General features: G+C 35.9%; 1 protein-coding gene across 9 annotated transcripts in view; it reads left to right on the forward strand.

Moving 5' to 3' along the window:
- CDC42BPA (CDC42 binding protein kinase alpha) overlaps window positions 1-20,738 on the forward strand; it is a 162,012-nt gene that overhangs the window by 71,612 nt on the left and 69,662 nt on the right. For all 9 annotated transcript variants that reach the window (XM_066993616.1, XM_066993625.1, XM_066993617.1 and 6 more), the window contains exons 7-12: window positions 12,822-12,915; window positions 13,461-13,661; window positions 14,237-14,485; window positions 16,880-16,959; window positions 18,032-18,198; window positions 19,084-19,206. In XM_066993616.1, the coding sequence (XP_066849717.1) occupies window positions 12,822-12,915; window positions 13,461-13,661; window positions 14,237-14,485; window positions 16,880-16,959; window positions 18,032-18,198; window positions 19,084-19,206 (914 nt within the window). The remainder of the gene's footprint in view (window positions 1-12,821; window positions 12,916-13,460; window positions 13,662-14,236; window positions 14,486-16,879; window positions 16,960-18,031; window positions 18,199-19,083; window positions 19,207-20,738) is intronic.

The raw sequence follows: 20,738 nt of genomic DNA on the forward strand, positions 1-20,738 counted from the left end.
TGCAGTATGTTTTGTTGTTTTTAACAATTTGTAAGTAGAATTCCTCAAACATTGCATTTTTTTGCAGATAACCAGAAGGTAATAAATATAGTGCCATACTTGCAATACAGTAAAGAACGTAGAAGTTGTGGGAGAGCAATAGGAATTATTATTTCGGGAGTAGTAGGTTCTTTGCTCTCCACTGTTCTACTTTTTACTTGTTCGCTCTGAAGGAATCTTCTTTCCTGTTAGCACTTAACCTATATACTGTTAATTTAGGGCACGGTTAAGTAGAAGACGTACTTGGAAAAGCCATGTTTTGTCTTTTATTTTTTTGTGGCTTTTCCTCTCACCCCCCTTTTTTTCTAGGTAGCTATCTTGAACAACACTGACTTCTGTTGAGAAAGAGGAATCGTGGGTATCTATGTAACTACTGAGTAAATCTGTATTGGATGAAGAAAGAGGAAAACAAAAGGTCTGTGCAGCACATTCAAATAGTTGCATAGTAGTGTTGTTTTCTGAAACATTCTTCTTTCTGCTAGGCAGTCTTTCAAAAAATAATGTGAAATCTAAAGCCATAGTGGCCTGGGGTAAGAACAGTAAAGTATATAGGATATAACTGCTTCTTCACGTACTTCTAACAGCAATGGCAAATGTTTGATTTATATATTTGTTCTCTCAGGATGGCATTGGTTTTCTTCTCATTGTAAAACATTTATTTATTTATTTAGCATCCAGGGTTTATTTTGCATAACTCAAGAATAAGAAATGGTTACTCCCCTTTAATATATTTTTATAGCTTCAATGCAATTTTTATTGCTGATCAAGTAAATGGAGGGAAGAGGGATCAGATCAACCTTATATTAAAGCTGTATATCCTTCCTTTGGGAAAATGAAAGGCATTCAGTGATCTCAAAACTCATTTCTGTACAGACCTCCCTTTACCTCATTTTCCATAATTCTTGATGTATTTATACCTGTGTGTTTATTCCTGGAGGAAGATAGAAAAGGTTTTGGTTTTCTGTGGGAGGCAGTATGGACCCAGCAGGTATTTTGTTTCTTCTCAGTTCCAGAAATTTTCTAGTGATTTGCAGCTAGCAGCTTGCTTCAGCTCAGGGTTCTTACAGATATCCCTGATAATTAAAAACAAAAACAAAACCACCACATATTTGTTGATACAGATACATATTTATAAAGATATATATTAAAAATTGTTATATTATCCTAACAGCTTTTGAGTGAGATTTCTTCAGTGAATTACTTTCTTAGGATCATCAGTGCATTTTTAAAAATATATGAAAAATGTTTTTTGACTGTCATTGTCGAAAACAATAACGTCCTGAGTTTAGGTTGTCTGGTTTGTTCTTAGAATTATTTAGTGTGATCGGATGATTCAGAGATGAAGTGTGTTTGTACTGAAATGCAGAGAGCAAAGATCATGGATCCAAAATGAGAATCAAAAGGAAAGAAAACATCTGCCTAGAAATATGTATCAACGTATTATAGCATAGGTAGTAATTTACAGTATAACAGCTGGGGATATTCTGGATTCCTCTGCAGCCTCTCCTTTCAGGATGTCTTTGACAGATGGCACTCACAGATGGACATAACATTCTTAAGGAGCTTACTTCTTCTACTCCTTTACCCTCCAGTAACTCATGATACTATTAGAAATCTAAAAGCTTTGACATGAATTAGCCTTACTTAGCAGACTTTAATTTTTTAATCTTTAGAATATGCTGCTTGGCTGTGGTTGTGGAGTTCTTAATCTGTTTACTTACGTTCTTAGAAGCCAAAATGGAATTCCAATAAAGTGAAGATGGCAAAATGTGGAAAAAACAGAGTCTTTTTCAGATATTTTTAGATTGTAATTTTATTTTTATTCCTACATTTTGGAGGAAAAGTGTAGAATGATACAAAAGGATACGGTTCAGCAACTCAGAAATAGCTCTGTCAACTGAAGCTCACAGAATCCAAGCGAGCTGCTTAGTATTCCATTGCAATTACATTGAAATCTTAAGTGAATAAACCTTAATATTTTAATTTTGGTGGTCAATGAAAATTCTTTCTATCCATTCATGCAAAGCAGCTTGTTTTTACTAAGTATGTTTAAGTATCCACCTAATAGACTGCCACCAAAAGAGCAAACTGTGTTAAATATTATTGAATACGCTTGGTGTGATAGTTATTTCTCTGTTAAATGGCCGGTGTTGTACCTCAATATCCATGCAGCTTTGGACTCAAACATGAAGGGCATCATTCTCTCAAGTGTTGACTCAAATGGTCCTCTTCTCTGATGAATGTCACTGGTGTGCAGTTTCTGTTGAGGAATGTGAAACTATTAGCAGAATGATTAGATCCAAAAAAAGCATTGTGACAGCTGGGCAGATTAGAGATGCAAAAATACTGAGTGCCTTCAGCTAGGTACTCCACTGCTCGTGTTAGTAGTTTATTAGAAAACTGGAAGAACAACAGTTAGAGATGGAGAAATAAAACCTTTGTTTGTTTTGTTTTCTAAATGCTGTGTAAATTAAAGGTTTCCAATTTTTCCTTTGCAAGTAATGTGTAGCCCACTGTGGCAAAACTTCTGGATCACAGCCCATTTTAAACAGCTTTTTTCTTCAGGGCCCCGCAACTGTAGGCAGCATGGTAGATGCCAGTCTTCTCTCTCTGATCACTTTTTTTCCCAGAGGTCCCTCGATTTCAAGTTATTGTTGCATTTTCAGCGTAGGCAAAGTTGTTTAGTTACACAAAGGTATAATTTAAACACCCACTTTGCAACCTTCTGCTGGGAAGTGGGTTCTGCAGAACCATCAATAAGCGAACAAACCTGACTTAAATCCTTTTCTTATTAGATATATTTATGTACTCTGTTCTGTTGCCTGTCTATTCCTAGGCTTATTTTTAATAATAATAAATAGTACACACATAGTTACAGAAAAAAATTATAGACAGTTTAACTAAGGAGTGCATTATTTTGGGTGAGAAATGTAGGCCATGCGCTTGAATACAAGGTTCAGATAAGTAGTCCAGGCCAGAATAGTGCCTAGTTTGCATTTTCAACAAACTCCACCTATTTTATTACTTCACTCTAAGTTTTACATTGCTGCTGTTGTTTTTTTTTAAAACAAACAAACAAACAAACAAAAACCAAAGAGCTTTTCTTGTTTTCCTTTGCTCATTAAGTTGACTCAGTGAGTCTCAGTAGGGTTAACTGTTTAGCCCGGTTAAGGACAGAGTCATCCATTAAGAAAAACGAGATATTGGGGGAAGCTGTGGCTGTACCTGGCACGGCTGATGCCAGAGACTAACCATGTGATGATGCTATGTTTCACCAAAATAAAGCAGCTAGCTGATCCGTTAACACTGTCTGGTGCTAAGTGTCGAGGCTTCCTGAAATGCCTGTGTTAAATAAAGACTCTTGTTTTGGGGTAACAGAGCAATCCTGCTGGTGGTTACTTCTGAGATGCAAAGAAGAGACCTGGGAGCTCTGCCCTGCTGCAGCTGCAGACTCCTGAGCTAAAGCCATGTGTGTGGGGAGATGAGTCCCCTAGGGTACAATTCTTATGCAGAGAACGTATGTGCAAAAGAGCAGTGGTATGGAAGGCAACTCGTTAGGTATTATCTAATGGCTTGAGGCCAATCTTGCCAGCATTTATCTTCACAGTGTCATCAGTGTCAAAGACCGACCTTGGTTGCTGAGTGTTTTGCAATAAGAAGGGGCTTTGTGTTTGTTAGGCTTTGGAGCAGGAAGTTTTTCATTTGAACTACTTTTATAAGCTTGTCTACTATTAAATGTTAAGACATGATCAAAACAATTTGTCTTTTTTACCTGTCATATCCTTGCAGAGTTTAGAGAGAGAGAGAGAGAGAGAGGCTTTGCCAATATTTGTTTTATGAACTGGAATTTCCAGTGCAAAAATGCTCAAGTTACTAAAACTGAGGCTAGAGATGCTAAAACTGAGGCTAGAGTGTCTCGAGCCACTAGAACTGGGAAGTATATGTCCTGCTACAGTTGAACATTCACCATCTTGGTGATTTAAAAAAAAAAAAGTCCTGTTTTTTCTTCCATGTTTTGTTTGCACATCTTTCAAAACTCCTGTGCTTGTGCCTGAAATTTCCTGCATCCTGAAAGATCCTCAGAAAAAGCTATTTTAAACTATTAGAATTCCCTGAAAATTACAGTGCAGAGCTCTCGTGTTTTTATGCATGAGTTATTACTTAACAACACTATTATTTACAAGATCAGTGAATTAAACATTCAATTCTGTATGTGTGACCAATTCTGTGTTTTAGCCCCAACATGTTTTTTGATCTACCACACAACTTTTAGGGAAGTTTCTTAGCTTCTATATTCTCCCTCTACTGCAAAATCACAGTCTGTTTTCCTTTTCTGTTCTTTCTTTTTGTTCCAGTTCCAATGTTTGGTAGTCAGGCTATTTCATTTAATTTCTATATTTTTTTATTTGGAGTTCGGTCAGTTTCAGAATGCATTGGATATCAGAGTTTCTGTTGGGCCATTGATTGTCTGCCATAAGGAATTGGCATTTTGCTAATGCCTATGACTCTTACATTTTTGTTTCATAGATGTTTAAAATAACATCTGTAAATCAGCATTGTAAGGTACTAAATTTATAGATTGAAAAATTTTAAATGTTTCTAAAAACTTTTTTTTTAATTTAAAATGTTTCTAAAATGACCTACCATCTTTCTTGCTTTAGTTTATAAAACTGACAAGACAATAGAAATAATAGTTAGACATGCAGGTGACTTTGCCCTGACATCTCCTCAAAATACTTGACTAGGGTGCCTAACTGGATGTGAGAGTTTTCTCCCTGGGTATCTGGTTCTGATAGCTGCTTAGCATTTTTGATGATAGTAACCACGGGAAGCATGTAGCTGCCAAGTACTAATCAAAAAGAATATTTCAAATTACTTTTTTTTCTGAGAAGAAGAAAAACAGTTTGATACAGGCAGCTTTTCAAAATAATTATCCATATTTTAGAGCTGTTATCATTTTTGAGATATCCATTATTTTAAAGCAAATGCATACATATAAAGGTCACAGGGAGATATTTTTCCTAGGTTAAAAATGTTAGAACATTATAATGCTATGCGGTGGAGCATATATTTATAAGCCAGTAACTCCACTCAGTTCAAGCATTTAGGAATGAGTATCAGTGCCTGAACAAACTCAAGATGTATATTTGTTGGCTGATGTACTCATTCCCTGTTGTTTGTTATTATTTCCTTTATTAGCATTTGAAATTCATAAAGGGTATTGGATACAATAAGGTATATACTGAATAAACACAGTAAAGTAAATACTGCATCCAGAAGACTTGTCTGCGTGGCAGAACTTCGAGCAATGTAGAACTGTAGAGAAAACTGTAGAGAAAAGGCCTGGGAGGTTACTTTGAGAGGTCAGTCTAATACTTTTCCTCTGCTGCAAGGCAAGATCAAACTGTAGCAAAATATCTTGGCAGATATTAGCCTAACCAGTTCTTAAAAAAAATACAGTGATGGATTTGGTGAAATTTCCCTAATCGATTTGTTACAGTGTGGTATTTTCGTTATTATGAAAGCGTTTTCTAATGTCTAATTTAAGGATCTTTCATTGGAATACTACTTGTGTTGCCCAACTCAGTGTGGATAAGAGTTCGCCTTCTTTTTGTATGTTACACTTCAAGTCTGTGGTGCAAATTCTTTGTAGTAAAAGAGGAAAGTAATAACTTCTGCGTCCACTAAAAGTAAGGTAATTTCTCTGAATATGGTTTAAAGATTAATAAGTATTCTTTGTCAGAAAACGTAGTCTGAAACTAAGTAATTTTTGGTTCAGTACCTGATTCTGTCTGTGACGGTTGGTGAAACCATGAATTGCTGAAGTAAGCATACTTGTACAGTGTCTTTCCATGTGCTGTCAATTAAGTTTTTTTGCTAGTGCATCTAGTACATGTAACTTTGATTTCTACATTGTCTATCATTTAGTTTTGTAATATTACTAAGAATAAATGTTGGTTAGGGTGTGTAGCAGTATAAATATAAAACTGCACCCACTGATCGGTAAGTACGGCTGCATATCAGATCTAAACTTTTATCATACTGGTTTAGTTCAGCTGTCCTAGTAATTGATGGGAGTCTGTCCACTGACTTTAATGAGATTGAGATGAATCATCTCCTGCTGAGAGTAGTGAGATTCTTTTAGCAGAGGTAAATTACTGGATGTTCCTGGAACAACACACACATAATTACTTATTATCAAAACTTAATGAGAAAACAATGGAGTTTTACAGTATTAAGACACTGTTTAAGAAAAAAAAACCCTGAACCACGTCATTGCAAGTTCAAAATAAGATTGTTTATAGCATTTCTTCTTCTTCTTTTTTCATGTACTTTCTTTGCTTATCAAGACTTAAATCTTAAAGTGTTTAATCTGACTATTCCTATAGTTTTCAAGGCTATGTGCATGGCTACTACGTCTTTTTAAATTCCGAGGTTTAGTTTGTCAGCTTTACAGGAAGCAGGTTTAGTTTACTATAAAAAACATGATACAACTCTTTGAGTGCTATGTAAACAATAAGGTTGCGATCAAAATTATTTACATTATTTTGAATTCAATAGAAATAATCACATTCAGGATTCCACCCAAAGCTGGAGGGGTATCTGTTTAGGAGAAGGCACACAGCAGAGTCTTGATAAGAGGAATAGTTAATGAGGTACAACATATTCCAGTTTTCTTAGGCTGTTATCTTGTGCAATCTTACTGGGATTACTAAAGAATAACTGCCAACAGTCTTAATCAAATTTGTCTCAGTGCACATTGGTCTTTCTGCCAGGTGGGAACATATTTCTAGTTTTGATCACTAGAATCTAGATAAAATTTCGTTGGTAGAATATGGCAACTTTGATATAACCCGGCACAGAGTAATAGATAAAAGAAATAAGCTCCTGGACATTACTGCCTGTAGATTTGACTGAAAAAAAAAATGAAGCAATTAATTGACTAGCATTCTTGATGGCAGGTCAGCAGCTGTTTCACTCTGCATATCTAAAGCAGGCTGTCAGTATGGCATTGCTGAATACCTTCATGAAAACTTTACAGACACCAAATTTTCTCATTTCATTGGAATGCTGCCAAAACCAGATGTTTTCCTTTTTTGTTATCATGGTTGCAGCATTTCTGTTTGAGAAGAGGAGGTGTGTGGAAGAAAAGTCTGTCTGAAACGACAGAAGGGAGTGAAATAAACTGTTTGTAGAACTTACGTTCTGACTAAGGATAGCCCTGTGTTTTCAAGGAGTTTTGGATAAGAAGTCCAGGCATTCTGACAGTAAGATCTTGGTTATATTCCTTTTTTTTTTTTTTTTTTTTTGAGGAGGTAACTTGGCAAAGAATGATGTTTCTATTTGTAAGAGTGGATAATTATAACCATTGATGTCTGCTTTTAACTTTTTTGGTTTATGCTTTTGGGGTATCCTCTTGTATGTTTAATGAGTAAATAATGTACTGTGATATCCTCAATTAGTATTAAGTTGTCTGCATCAGTCTCTCTCTGCCAGCAGTTAGTCCAGAAACTAATTTATTTTTTCCATCTGGTGGTATTTTAATTGGCACTTGTGATAGCATTAAGAAAATGCTGTTCATATGAAAAATAATATAACTTATTCACTTTGTTTCTTAAGGACAGCATGTCTTGGGGTGTGTGATGTGTCTGAAAGAGTGATGTTCTCCAAATTATCACTTTCTTATCCACGGGACTAAAATAAACTGGTAGCTCTGCTATCAAATTGCTCCTTTGATTTCAGACAGGTCCATTTCTTTCTTCAGGCTCAGCTGACATTGCAGTTGTTGAATCTAGAACCCTATGAACCTCTATTGTCACTTCAGTTCTGCTGCTTTTTGAAAAGCTCAGCTGTGTTTGTGAGGACAGTCTATTAACATCTGAACCGTTTAGTCCAATGGTGACGTATCACAGAATCACAGAGTGGCTGAGGCTGGCAGGGACCTCTGAAGATCATCTAGTCCAACCCCCCTGCCAAGCAGGGTCACCTACAGCACGTCTCACAGGATGGCATCCAGGCGGGTTTTGAATGTCTCCGGAGAAGGAGACTCCACAGCCTCTCTGGGCAACCTGTCCCAGTGCTCTGTCACCTCACAGGAAAGAAGTGTCTTCCTTTCTATTTATCTCTTCCCCTGCCTCCATGAGGTTGCCCAAGAAAAAAATATCAGACTAGAACTGTTGGGAGGGACATTCAGAGATCATCTAACCCAACTGCCTGACCTCTTCAGGGCTAACTGAGAGTTAAAGCACATTACTGAGGTCATTATCCACCTTGCTAGGATGCCTGTTTCAGTGTTTGACCACCCTCATGGTAAAGAAAATTTTCCTGGTGTCTAGTTTGAATTAAGTCAAGATTCTTCTGGAGTCGCTGCTTCCTGTGCTGTAGACCTGCAGAACTGCTTGATGTCTTGCAGATAACTGAATAACATTGATTCAGTGATGCAAAGAATGACATAGATGAACCTCAGGAACAGGTACACTTTGAAATCATAAAATCATCAGATAATTCGTGTTTCATAATTCAAGGAACTTCAGGAGATCAGCTAGCCCAAATTTCAATATGCAAGACCTCGCGATTTGTAGAGTTTCATTTAGTATCAGAAATGAATCCAGGAAAAAAATTGATTCACAAGTATTTGTTTTGCAAGTGGAACGTGCAATGTATGGGTTTAGTATGTCTCAGAGGGAATACTTTTTCTTGAGTCTTACCGAACAAATGAAATTCTACTCTGGCTCATTAACAGAGAAATCAAAATATATAGCAATAATCTAAATGTCTGCTGTAGTCTCATTTCAGAATTTTGTTTATATTAACACATTTTGTATGTAAAATGTTTGGGTTTTAATTAAGACTTAAGAAGGTAAACTTATTTTAAAGAGAGTTGAGTGAAGTCATGTGGATAAACAAGCCAATCTGAAGTATGAGCAGCTTCCCACATTAAACCAAGAAGTATTATGAATTTTGAAAAAAGATTCTTTAAAGATTTTTTCAGTTTTTATCGGAAGCCTTCTGTTTTCAGATCACTTCTGTTTTCTGCACAGGTGAAGTTGCCAGCATCGCACAAACTTGTTATTCCTATGGCATTCCTCAGCTGAACAGGAGCAAATAATAAAGTCTGCAAAATACAAATACAAATAGCATCATTTTGTCCAAGCTGCTGTTGAGTACTGATTTTCTCCTATAATCAAGGCTAAAGCAACTGAAAGAAATAGAAGTCACTCCCATGGCTGTCCTCTGTGTTGGAGTCATGGTTTAAATGACCAAATATGTGTTTTAAGAAGTTTCTTTGCTCGAGACTTCTGGGTCCTTTGAGGCTGGTATGTCACTCATTCAAACAAACAAAAAAACAGAACAGCAGTCTGTGCTCAGATCACAACCTCTGGTGACAGTACTGCATAGAAGTCAATATAAGGAAGGATTGTACTTCTTTGGGTATGGTGGGTACCCATACCCCCTTAATCCACTGTAGTGTACTTCCAGAAGAACATGTGCAACAGATTTGCTTTGTACTGGGTCTGTCTCTAACAGCTTGTACCCATTGCCTCCTATGTTCTTTGCAGTTTTCTTCTTCTGCAGGTTTGCTCTGTTTCAGAGCTCTAAGAATGAAGGGACTTTCACTGCAGTTTAAGGAGATGATGGTAAATAGTACTCTAGAGAAAGCGTGGATACTCTTTGTTAACAGTGCTCTACGTTGCAGTACCAAAGAAGATTCCTGTGTAGCAGAACAAAAGGTTAATGAAGAAAGAGGACAGAGGAAGTACAGACTGGAGGAATAAGAAACCAGTGGGAGTGGGAATGGAATCTGGGAAATGACCATGGGGAAATACTGACTGCTGAGAATTTAGGAGAAAAGAGTTTACGTGTGTACAGGCAGGGAAACTAGGACTAAAGAGTGAAGAAGCTGACAGTGAGAGAATGAAATCAGAGTGGAGGTGATGCAGGTTTGATTGGCTGTGGAAGATTGGACATCTCAATTTCTTAGGCGAGTTTAGGAGGCAGGAGATGGTAGGAATAGAATTACAGCTGAGATGGAAGCAGGGGTCCGGTGCATACACCAAGGGAACTGGGATAAGCCAAGGAATATGGGGAAGACCATGCTCTGTTTAGAAGAAAAATCAGTTCTGATCACTAAAGGAGTAAACAAATGTCTTCAAAACAAAAACGTGGAGTAAAGCTCTTAATTTTAATGGAATCTAAAAAGTGCTCAGCAGAGATGTGAGGTTTATGACATTATTTTTCCCCATAATGTGCATTAAGTTGGCTTCTTTTTCCTTAACTGTAAAAATTCCTCATGTGAAGTTATTTCTGAGCCTCACAAACTTCACTGTGCAAGAAGTACTTGTTCCTCTGAGTGCTTTCAGTGTTTGCAGTTTTGTTTCAGCATAGTGCAGACAACAAAGTGAGCTTTTCCATGTTTTCTGCTATTTTGTGAGATGGGGTAGGGGAGGTCAGTTTGGTTTTATTATACTAATTATTATTATTATTTCTCTTAGGAACGTACTAAAAGATTGAACATGCATAAATGGAGTCTCGAAGGTGACTCATGTTTTTGTTTAGCTTGAACTAGGTCCAGCTTCTAAGAGGAACTTGCATGCTTTTACAAAGTGTTTTATACTGGAGTTACATTTCCAGAGGTCTCCATAGCATGTGTTTGTTTTCAGTTAGGAACATGTTTTTGGTGGGTCACTGTAAAATAAATAAAACTATTTCTGCAATCTGCAGGTTGCAATTCTTTGGCATATTCAGTGTCAGCAAAAATCAAGAGAAAGAATGTTATTTAGAGAACGGTTTTGGTTAATTTTTATGGTTTGCTTTGTAATGAAATGTCTTCATTATGCCATGTCACATGATGCAAAAAGTTTAATTTCACATATAGTGTTTAGTTGTTACTTTATAAACATTTCTACATTTTTTTAAGGCAGCTAAAATTTATTTTCAACGTGGGCCACTTTGAGTTTTGAAATTGAGCTTTTACCTTGTGTTTTTATCCTGTAAAGCCTCTTAACGTTTGTGTGCCAGTATATTTGGTTCCCAAGATACACTAGATCAGAAACTGATTTCTGAGTTTCATTTGAGTTAATGGTGCGGCTTTACTGGCATAAGAATTGGTCTGGTTACACGGGGAATCTGAGATACCGGCAATATTATCTATACTTAAAATGAAGAGATTGAGTGCCTTGGAGGCAATACCAGCACTGCTCTTCATGCTCTGTAATATCTGTTGTTCAAGTCACAAGACACAAACTGTTAGGCATTAAATCAGTAGACGCACTGTCACTGCTGTGACCCCAGGGACCCTGGAGAGCTGCAGAATTGCACATTGGTTGTTACCTGGGATCTGCTGGCACATTCTCTTGCTCTGCTTGTCACTTCTCTTTGTCTTTTGCGTGCTGTCAGTTCTGGTGACTGGGTCAGCAGCGGGCCTGAAGAATGGGAGGATTGCAACTTCGGTAGCAAACAGGGTTTTGTGGTAACCCAGCTGCATTCAAACCATGGGTGGTCAGGTGCCTGTGCCAATTCTAGTTAAAATAAAAATACTTACTGCTTTGAAAAGACTGGGGGTGGGGGGGAAGTAAATTGTAATAATGTTTCTGCTTTTGTAAATTAACTTTTTAAAGTTGTGAGTGAATCAGGATTGAAGTTAGTTACAATAAATGGATATTTATAAAAGGTAGTTTATAAAGCCAGATGCTACATGTGAATTATTGCATATATATATATCCAAGTGAAAATATTTATTGGAGTAAAAGCCTGATATAAAACCGATGGCTTTACTGATACATGATAACCCTAATTCACAAAGTAATCTTTCTTCAGAACAACGTGATGGTACTATATTAACTATACCTGACTGCGTATAAAAGTGTATAACTGGGTGTAACAGGGTGAGAGCTTTGCACAGTTGCTTCTGTAATGCCACTCAAGGTGACTTTCTAATTTTGCCATTATAAATTCTCAATAAGCAATGTTTAGAACAACAGCATGAGCTGGCAATGGGCACTTACAGCCCAGAAAGCCAGCTGTATCCTGTGTGGCATCAAAAGAAGCTTGGCCAGCAGGTCAAGGGAGGTGATTCTCCCCCTCTACTCTGCTACACTTTATCTATATTTCAGCGTACTTGGGTATCTGTAAGACATGAGACAAAAAAAAATCAATTTTGCAAAATAAGGAATGTTTATTATGATGCCTGTTTAGAAGGGATTTTCCATTTGTATTATGACCTGAGTAGGATAGGTGCAGATTTTGGCCAAGCAAAGCTGCAGCAGTCTGTACAATGGCTTTGTTGGTCATTTCAGCAGTATGACAGACATACATAGTGAGCTGAGATGTGAGAGAAAAATGCTGAAGAAAGACATTAATTTTAATAATCTGTTAGTTATTTTAGTGTTTCGTTAACTTTTGTTCTGTAGTAAAACTTAGTTTGTCTTCAGTGTTTGTGTTCATCTTTCACTTGAGAGCACTTCGCTAAAATTCTTTAGATGATTTAAAGTTTTGTATACTTGTAGTTCAGAGCTAATAAAGTTGTCTTTTCTACCTGTGACAGATGAGAAGAGTTTGACTACACAATTCTTACTAAAATCAATATGCATTGTATGATTTGATGTACAGCCCCTGTCATGAAGTGTCCCTTGGTAAAAATTTTGTTACATGATTTGTGATAGTGTTCCATCTATTGATCTTTTCTGTTTTTCAATGATAAAGAGTGTTACAGAGTTAATGATTGGACTATATATTATGCAATACATTTTTGGACTAATTCTGAATTTTTTTTTTATTTGCAGGGATATTAAACCAGACAACATTTTGATGGATGTGAATGGACATATTCGATTAGCAGATTTTGGTTCTTGTCTGAAACTTATGGAAGATGGAACGGTAAATTAGAAAGAATAATATATTCATAAATTTTCCTCAGTCCTTTGCTAGCCACTAAAATATATGTTAATAAAGAGAAAAGGTGCCTTATGTCAAATGAAATGGAATTGTAATGGTATTGGTATGTAACTAGCCTCAGTTCAAAATATTACTGCATGCTGTTTGGGCGTACTGTTTATAAAATGCTTAGGTTAATATATGTAATCATATATATTATCTCAAATATAACACTCCAGGGCATGATATGTGCCCTAAAACATCAATAACACCAATAATCAATAAAAAATCAATAACAACTCTAGACTAAGCATTGGCAGTTTCTTCTTTCTCTTTTATTAAATATTCATAAGAGTTTATCAAAAAATGTCATTGGAATGCCTATTAATGAAGTAACTTGGATGCTTAAGTATTCTTTTATAAATTTAGAAGCTTTTTTTTGTGTTTAGGTTAAACTAGGCTAAGTTTATATACATGCACAGTGCCACAAGCAGCAGTGTCTGTAATGATGGAAGTTGATTTTAGTCCTGCAAATGTAACTTCTACAGGTCCAATCTTCAGTGGCAGTTGGAACGCCAGACTACATCTCTCCAGAAATCTTACAGGCCATGGAAGATGGAAAAGGGAAGTATGGGCCTGAGTGTGACTGGTGGTCCCTGGGCGTTTGCATGTATGAAATGCTTTATGGAGAAACACCCTTTTATGCTGAGTCCTTGGTGGAGACCTATGGGAAAATAATGAACCACAAAGTTAGTGCATTTTCTTTCTGTCTCTCTCTGAGCTAATTTTAATAAGCAATAGGGTAACTTGGAGGTGTATTTAAAAATAAGGCTTTATGTAATAATTATGTCAATGTTTATAAATGTAGAACATAAAGTATGTTTCCGTATAGAGTTTATGGTTATGGATTGCAGATGACTTTGCTTTAGGATAAAGCAGTTGAAAGCTAAAATGTGGATTTGGAAACACGGCTGCTAGTTCACTCTATGGAGCAAGTCTTGGATACGTTGTATTGCTCCTTTTGTGTTTCTTGTGTTGGTTCTATTGGTTGGCTTATGCAGCAGATTCTTAAATGTTCTTCCACTTGGAGGCAGCTGTAGAATCCAACAGTTTAAGAGAAATTCAAATAAGAAAATCTAGGAGATAAATTTTAAATAGTTTCTCTCCTTTGTCAGAAGTCTTTTACCTAGAAACCTTACTATGTATATTTAAGAACCTGCATATTTGCGCATTTATTTTTCTACATAATAATTTTCACTCAGAAGAGTGATTTCTCTAACTTTTTGTTGGTAATAAACTATTTTCTCTTACTTTAATTTTCAAGGAGAGGTTTCAGTTTCCTGCTCAAGTGACAGATGTCTCTGAAAGTGCAAAGGACCTCATCCGAAGGCTCATTTGTAGCAGAGAACATCGACTTGGACAAAATGGGATAGAAGACTTTAAGAACCATCCATTTTTTGCTGGGATTGATTGGGACAACATTAAAAACTGTGACGCACCTTACATCCCAGAAGTCAGCAGCCCCACTGATACATCAAACTTTGATGTGGATGATGATTGCTTAAAAAATTCTGTAAGTATGTAATTAACATTTTGAGAAGTCTGTTTTTGTTTTATACTTTACAACAAAACGTATATAATAATGGCAGTATATTTCTGTGTTCATGATGTTCTGCACAAATATAAATAAATGAAGCTTTGAAGAACCTGTAGGGAGGTATAAATTCATAGCTTGGAGTCTGATCGTCCAAGTATGGATCTGTAGGGATAATTTCTGTTAAATATTGTACAGTCTTTGTAACTTTACGTCTTACTTACACGTATGACTTATTTGCAGTCACAACTTCTTAGTGTCCAAATTTTTAAAATAATAATATATTTACATGTAGGTAGTCTGCAAGACACTATTTTTAATAGAACATTGTTGATAGTTGTATTAAGTTTGCATAATGCATTTTGTTGTAGCACTGTATTAGTAATTGCTTGTATCTCTGCCAAACCTCAGTTCATTCTGAGTAAAATTTTTCAAGCTTCTTTTCTGACTTAAGTTGAACTTTGGGAAAATTTAGGAAAAATGTTACAGCTACTTTTTTTTCAGGAGCAATGTTAGTGAGACATAAGTAATTTAGCCTTTGCTAAAAAGCTTGCAACTAAAAAGTTGCATCTTTTTTAACATCTTTTTGAAGATGTTAAAAATCTTAGTGTTTCTATGCTTTTAAATGGGACCTTTGACAGATGATAGGGATCCTAGCATCAGAGGAATGCCTTGTGTCATCTCTTTGGAAATGTGTTTTTATTTATTGAATGGTTCAGAAATCTGTTGCTTGCATGTGAGGTGAAGCATTTGCACTGTTTTTGCTTTTGTTTTCTGAACTGCTTATGCTTCTCAGTTCCATTGTGCTTCCTGGACCCACAGATAAGCTTTAGTCAACATGACTTGATATAGGCAGGATGTGACTGTTGTTTGCATTCCCATTCCTCCAACAGCAGACTAAAACCAGATGAAATCCAGTGGTAGAGGTATGTGTCTGTCTACTCCTTTCAAGTAGACAGATCAGGCAAATCAGTGTGGCTGCATAGGAACAACATGCATTTTTTACTTTTTTTTTTTGCTAGTTTTTATGGTGAATGTCAAAATGTCTGGAAGAGGTGGAAAAACTCTCAACTTGAACTATATGAAAAGTAATAAATTCTATGGTTACAGTGTATAAAGCAGTCATAATTCTCAGTTGTTCTCCACTTGAATCTGGTATTGCCCATTTCCTTTCACAACTATTTTTATGTTATAACTTTTTTATACGGTCTTCCAATATGTTTGCATATTATTTTGTCCAGGGACAACTGTCAGGATTGGGTGGTAAAAATGGATGCTGTCTGTAGCAGGTCTTTGTAAAGCTTGATTACCTTTTGTAGCTTATTCACACTGTCTAAGCTTCTCCTATCTAGGGGCCTTTTTTGATGTGAAGATCATTTTTCTGCTAGAAGGTCAAGTTTGTGATGTAATATAGTTGATGTCACCACCCAAGAAGTAATTTTGGATTTCTTTTGAATACAGTCTTGTTACCTGTTCTGTCCTGCTAAATTTTACATTAAAACATGTACAACTGGTTCTCTTCTTCTTTTTCTGTTTGATTTCAGGAAAAAAAAGAAGCATTACATTTTCTTTTATTTCAAATGCTTTATCACTCTCAGGGCCACGTGCTTCTTCACAGGGGGCTGCCTTTGATGACCATTATGTAAGCAGGCATTATGCAAGACAGACTGGGAGGCAACCTTTAGTGTAACAACATAAACCTTGCATCTTGGGATTAAACAGGAAACTTTTAACAGTATACTTAAGAATATTAGAACTTATAAGGCTTCCAGAAATATAGCAACAAGGTTGTTTTAGCCTGAAGAGAAACTCAAAGATTTGTCTCGATTTGTAATTGTCTGTAGTTTGTTGATTTGTCTGGCAGAGAAAAGGAACAATGACGGTAGAAATGTTCAAAACATTAATGGGGTTAGAAAACCCTGTTATAATACTTTTTTTCTAGAAAATTGTTCTGTCAAAGTAGAGAGAGCCTGCTCAGGAAAGGCGTAAATCTATGGGCAAAAGCCCTGCTGACTGAAGAGCAGAGAGGAGTAAAAGAGGGAATTAAAAAATACTGTGTGAGCTAAGAGCTTCTTGAAAAACAGACGGAGTTAATTGTCTTTTAATCTTTATTATATTCTGCTTTCCTCCAATGATAGTCTGTTTAATCAGAAAAACATTTTTATGCCAGCATGTTATATTTTTATATATTGCCTGCTATTATAGGTAGATTTAGGTGATGCCATTTCATATTTGAGCTGTATATAAGGATGACTGAGAATCTAGTTAATATGATATTGTCACTAACACTTCACACATGATTAAACTCTTTTTTTTATTATTTTTTTAATCCAGTGGGATATTACTTGCTCAACTGTCCTGTTATTTTTCTAGGAGACAATGCCTCCACCATCACACACTGCATTTTCTGGCCATCATTTACCATTTGTGGGTTTCACATATACGAGTAGCTGGTAAGTAAGATTTCTGGAATTGTCAGTAGGATAGTTGCATAATATCCTGTTTCTCTCTGAAACCCACTATAAACAGATAACAAAAGAATGTGTTTTATTGAGGAGATTACCAGGGAATAAACTAAAATGCTGTTTGTCCAAAATAGTGAACCTTCTGCAGGTAAAATTTACTTCAGTGTATAGGTCAACAAATCTGTTCAGAGGTGTTATGTTGAAAATGGTGGTTTTCAGACAGTGTGAGAAGTTGACCACTTATGGCAAAGATAAGACCAGATGTGTGGACCCAGAGAGAACTTGGCTTATAAGTCTTTAAAAACTGTTTTATTTCTAGTCCTTTGAAACTCTTCTTAGTTTGAATGGAAACAACAACAAAAAATACTCTTAATTGTAAATTTTGTATTAATGTGGTATTTGTCATGGTCATCTCTACTGCTAAATAAAACAGTAACAAGAAAACCTACATACTCTTCCTTGATCATTTCTACAAATAAATAAATAATTATTACAACTATTGAAAAGCCAGGCATGTTTCTGCAAACATGTGCTTAGTACTAGTTACGTGAGATGACCTCTAGACTTCAAAAAGATTACTTGCATAAGTAGCAGTGTCTGTAAATATGTATACACAGAACCAAGGCCTCATAGTATTTCTGATATATAGATGCTCAGATTTTCATGTGATAATTTCACACCATTTGTTGTAGTTGTTATAATTAAAGTACTTGGCAAACTTGATGAATAATTTTAAAATAAACTGTTATTGTAATCTTATTAAGTATCTAGACACTCACTTTTTGCCATCTGGAAACTAACTTGGACTGTCTGTAATGGTCATTTTTAATCATGAGTTTATTCACTTTTATATTATTAAAAACGCATTGGGGATATCAGTCATGCTAGGTAGAAATGAATTCAAGTTTTATTAAGCACATACTGACAAACTATTATTTTATTGTGTAATGATTTACGTAGTTATTCACAATTTAAACAACTTTACTGTTTGTTTGTTTGTTTTTTAAATTTTAAACACGTCCTGTTGTAAAATGAAATACTGTTTAATTTTCTTTCCCAGTGTGCTTTCAGACCGCAGCTGTCTCAGGCTGACAGCTGGACCACCCTCCATGGATCTTGATGCAAGTATTCAAAGAACTTTGGAGGACAGTTTAGCAACAGAAGCTTATGAGAGGAGAATAAGACGTCTAGAACAGGAAAAGCTTGAACTTAGTAGAAAACTGCAAGGTATCATAGGAAAATCTTTCAGTCATGATTTTGACTTAATTAGCTTGTGGTTATGTGAAGCACAGTTTATTCAGTGGAGAAAAAAAATCTGACTCACGGAAAGATTTCTAGAAGAAAAAAATCTCTATTATTTCCGTTGACATATTAAACTTCTGATAGTCTTTATGCCTGAAACATCGTATGTATGCAACTTCTTAAAACATGCTGACACCGCTTGCACTATGTCTTATATAACCATTCTGGTGTAAGGATTTAATAACCATTCTGGCATAAAGATTTAATTCTAAAAATCTGTAAGAACTTAATTTGTCCAGCTGACAGTTGCTGAAAGTAATTGGCCCCATGTCATTAGAAATTATATATTGTAGCATCCTGAAAATAATTGGCATCATAGCATCCTGAAAAAACTGGCCATTAGCCATTAGAAATTATAAATCATAGCATCCTAATCTGTAGACATGCACAGTTTTTTACAGGAGTAAGACTTGGTCTTGCTGGAGACTGGAAAAGATTTTTGACACATAAATGACTGTGTAACCTAATGCAGTTCTTGAATTCTCAAAGGTGTATGTTGCTTTCTATTGTTTGGGGGAAAAAAGAAACGTTTTTTCATTAGATCTGTAGAGGCATTTAATAATAATTGCAACTGTAGTTTTCTGAAATATTCATCATAATTTAAATTTCTACCTTAATGCTGTTTTTGCTTTAAGGTTTTGAGTCTGCACGTTAGGTGTTAATGTCTGGGATACGGCCTTAAGTGCATACATGTAAAATGCCTCAGTAGAGGGGCTTTTTGGCATGTCTTAGTTAACCGGTAATAATATCCTTCTGACCACCTAGATGTCAGGCATGTAATTGGTTCCTCTCTTTTACATCTGTTTTTAGAGTCCACCCAGACAGTACAGGCTCTGCAGTATTCAACAGTGGATGGCCCAATTACAGCAAGTAAAGATCTAGAAATTAAAAGCTTAAAAGAAGAAATTGAAAAGTTGAAGAAACAGGTAACAGGTAAGTTATAAATATTAATGTAACAACTGTAAGAGTAAAGAATACTTTGACAAGATCTTTTTCCCCCAGTGTTTTCCTTTTAAAGAATTTTCCTATCTATTTTTACTTCTCATTTTATTGTTTGCTTCTCAGTTGTAGTGCAACATTTTTTTCAAATTCAGCGTAGTACTTAGTACTTGAGTAATTTCAGTTGCAAGGGAAAGGAAGTTTCAGTGACTTCTGCTATTGCCATTAGTGGTGAATTTCCACTGGTTTTAAATTGTGGTATTGCTAATTTACATGGATGTGAATCAGGCTCTACCTAAGAATCTGAAACCATGACCAATTTCCTTTGTGCTTCCTTGTTTTTGTTTTGTTTTGTTTTTTTCCTCCAAGAATGTAGTGCAGGAGTAGATAGAGCAATTGTTTGGTTATTTTTTGCTCTATCAAAACTTCTTGCTGTCCTTTTACAAGTCAAAGTCACTTTGCTGTCCTTTTATGAGCCACTGTAGCATACCTTAGTATTTCTCGCTTTGTATGCAGGTACATAGATAGTAAACTGGAAAGAAAGAAGGTATTGATTCTTGCTTACATGGCTAAACAAACTTGAGGGATGAAGACTTCAGTCTAGCAGTTTTAACAGTCTGAAAAATATTTGGTTTGTGGTTTAACCCAGTAGACAGCTAAACGCCATACAGCTGTTTGCTCACTCCTCCTGCCCACAGTGGGATGGGGAAGAAAATGGGAAAGTGCAAGAACTCAAGGTTGACATAAGGACAATTCAATAAGAACGAAAAACAACCCTCGCCAACACACACGCACAAAAAAGTACTTTAAGCTTGAAAAGCATTTTTGAAATTTGTGCAGGTAAAGAGCTGAATTTCTTAAATTAATGTCATGTTACAATTTTTTAGAACTCTCAAACTAGTTAAAAGCAAAGATCTACCTAGTGCAGTATCCTGTGTCTTGAAAGAGGCTACTGGGGACGTTTATGGAGAGTCAAGGAAATTCAATACATCCAAATTCATCTTTGCTATCCTTACTCTCCCAGATTCACCATATTTTAAGAACTTCTAGAGTGAGGATAATTTTTATTTAGGAAAATTAACAAGATTGATGGAGATTGTCAGGTATTGAGACTAGGAATGTAGAAAGAAGGAGGAGAAATCCTATTTTTCTTGTCAACCCAAACAGGAGAAAGTGTGCATTTTATCAGGGAAAAATCAGACACGGTAGATGGATATCTACTTGTATAACTGTAGGTTACCTGTGGCAAGGGAAAAAGAAGTGAGAAAATGGTCAAAGAAACTAAAAAAAGAGTTGTTCTGGTTTATATTTGTGAAAAAGCTTCATTCAGTTCCTTCAGGAATGCCAGCAGGGACACCCATAGAAAGAAGAACTGGAAATTAACTTCCAGACATTTTAGTTGCTGTGTTTAGACTCTGCTGCTATGTTACAGGGCAGAAGCACACTATATATGAATTGCAGACTGTAGCACATAGGTTATATTATGCTAAAATTGTGTGGTCTTAAAGAGTCTGTGTTACAGATAT

Source organism: Anser cygnoides, chromosome 3, assembly GCF_040182565.1.
Source record: "Anser cygnoides isolate HZ-2024a breed goose chromosome 3, Taihu_goose_T2T_genome, whole genome shotgun sequence".
In the NCBI taxonomy this organism is placed as follows: domain Eukaryota; kingdom Metazoa; phylum Chordata; class Aves; order Anseriformes; family Anatidae; genus Anser; species Anser cygnoides.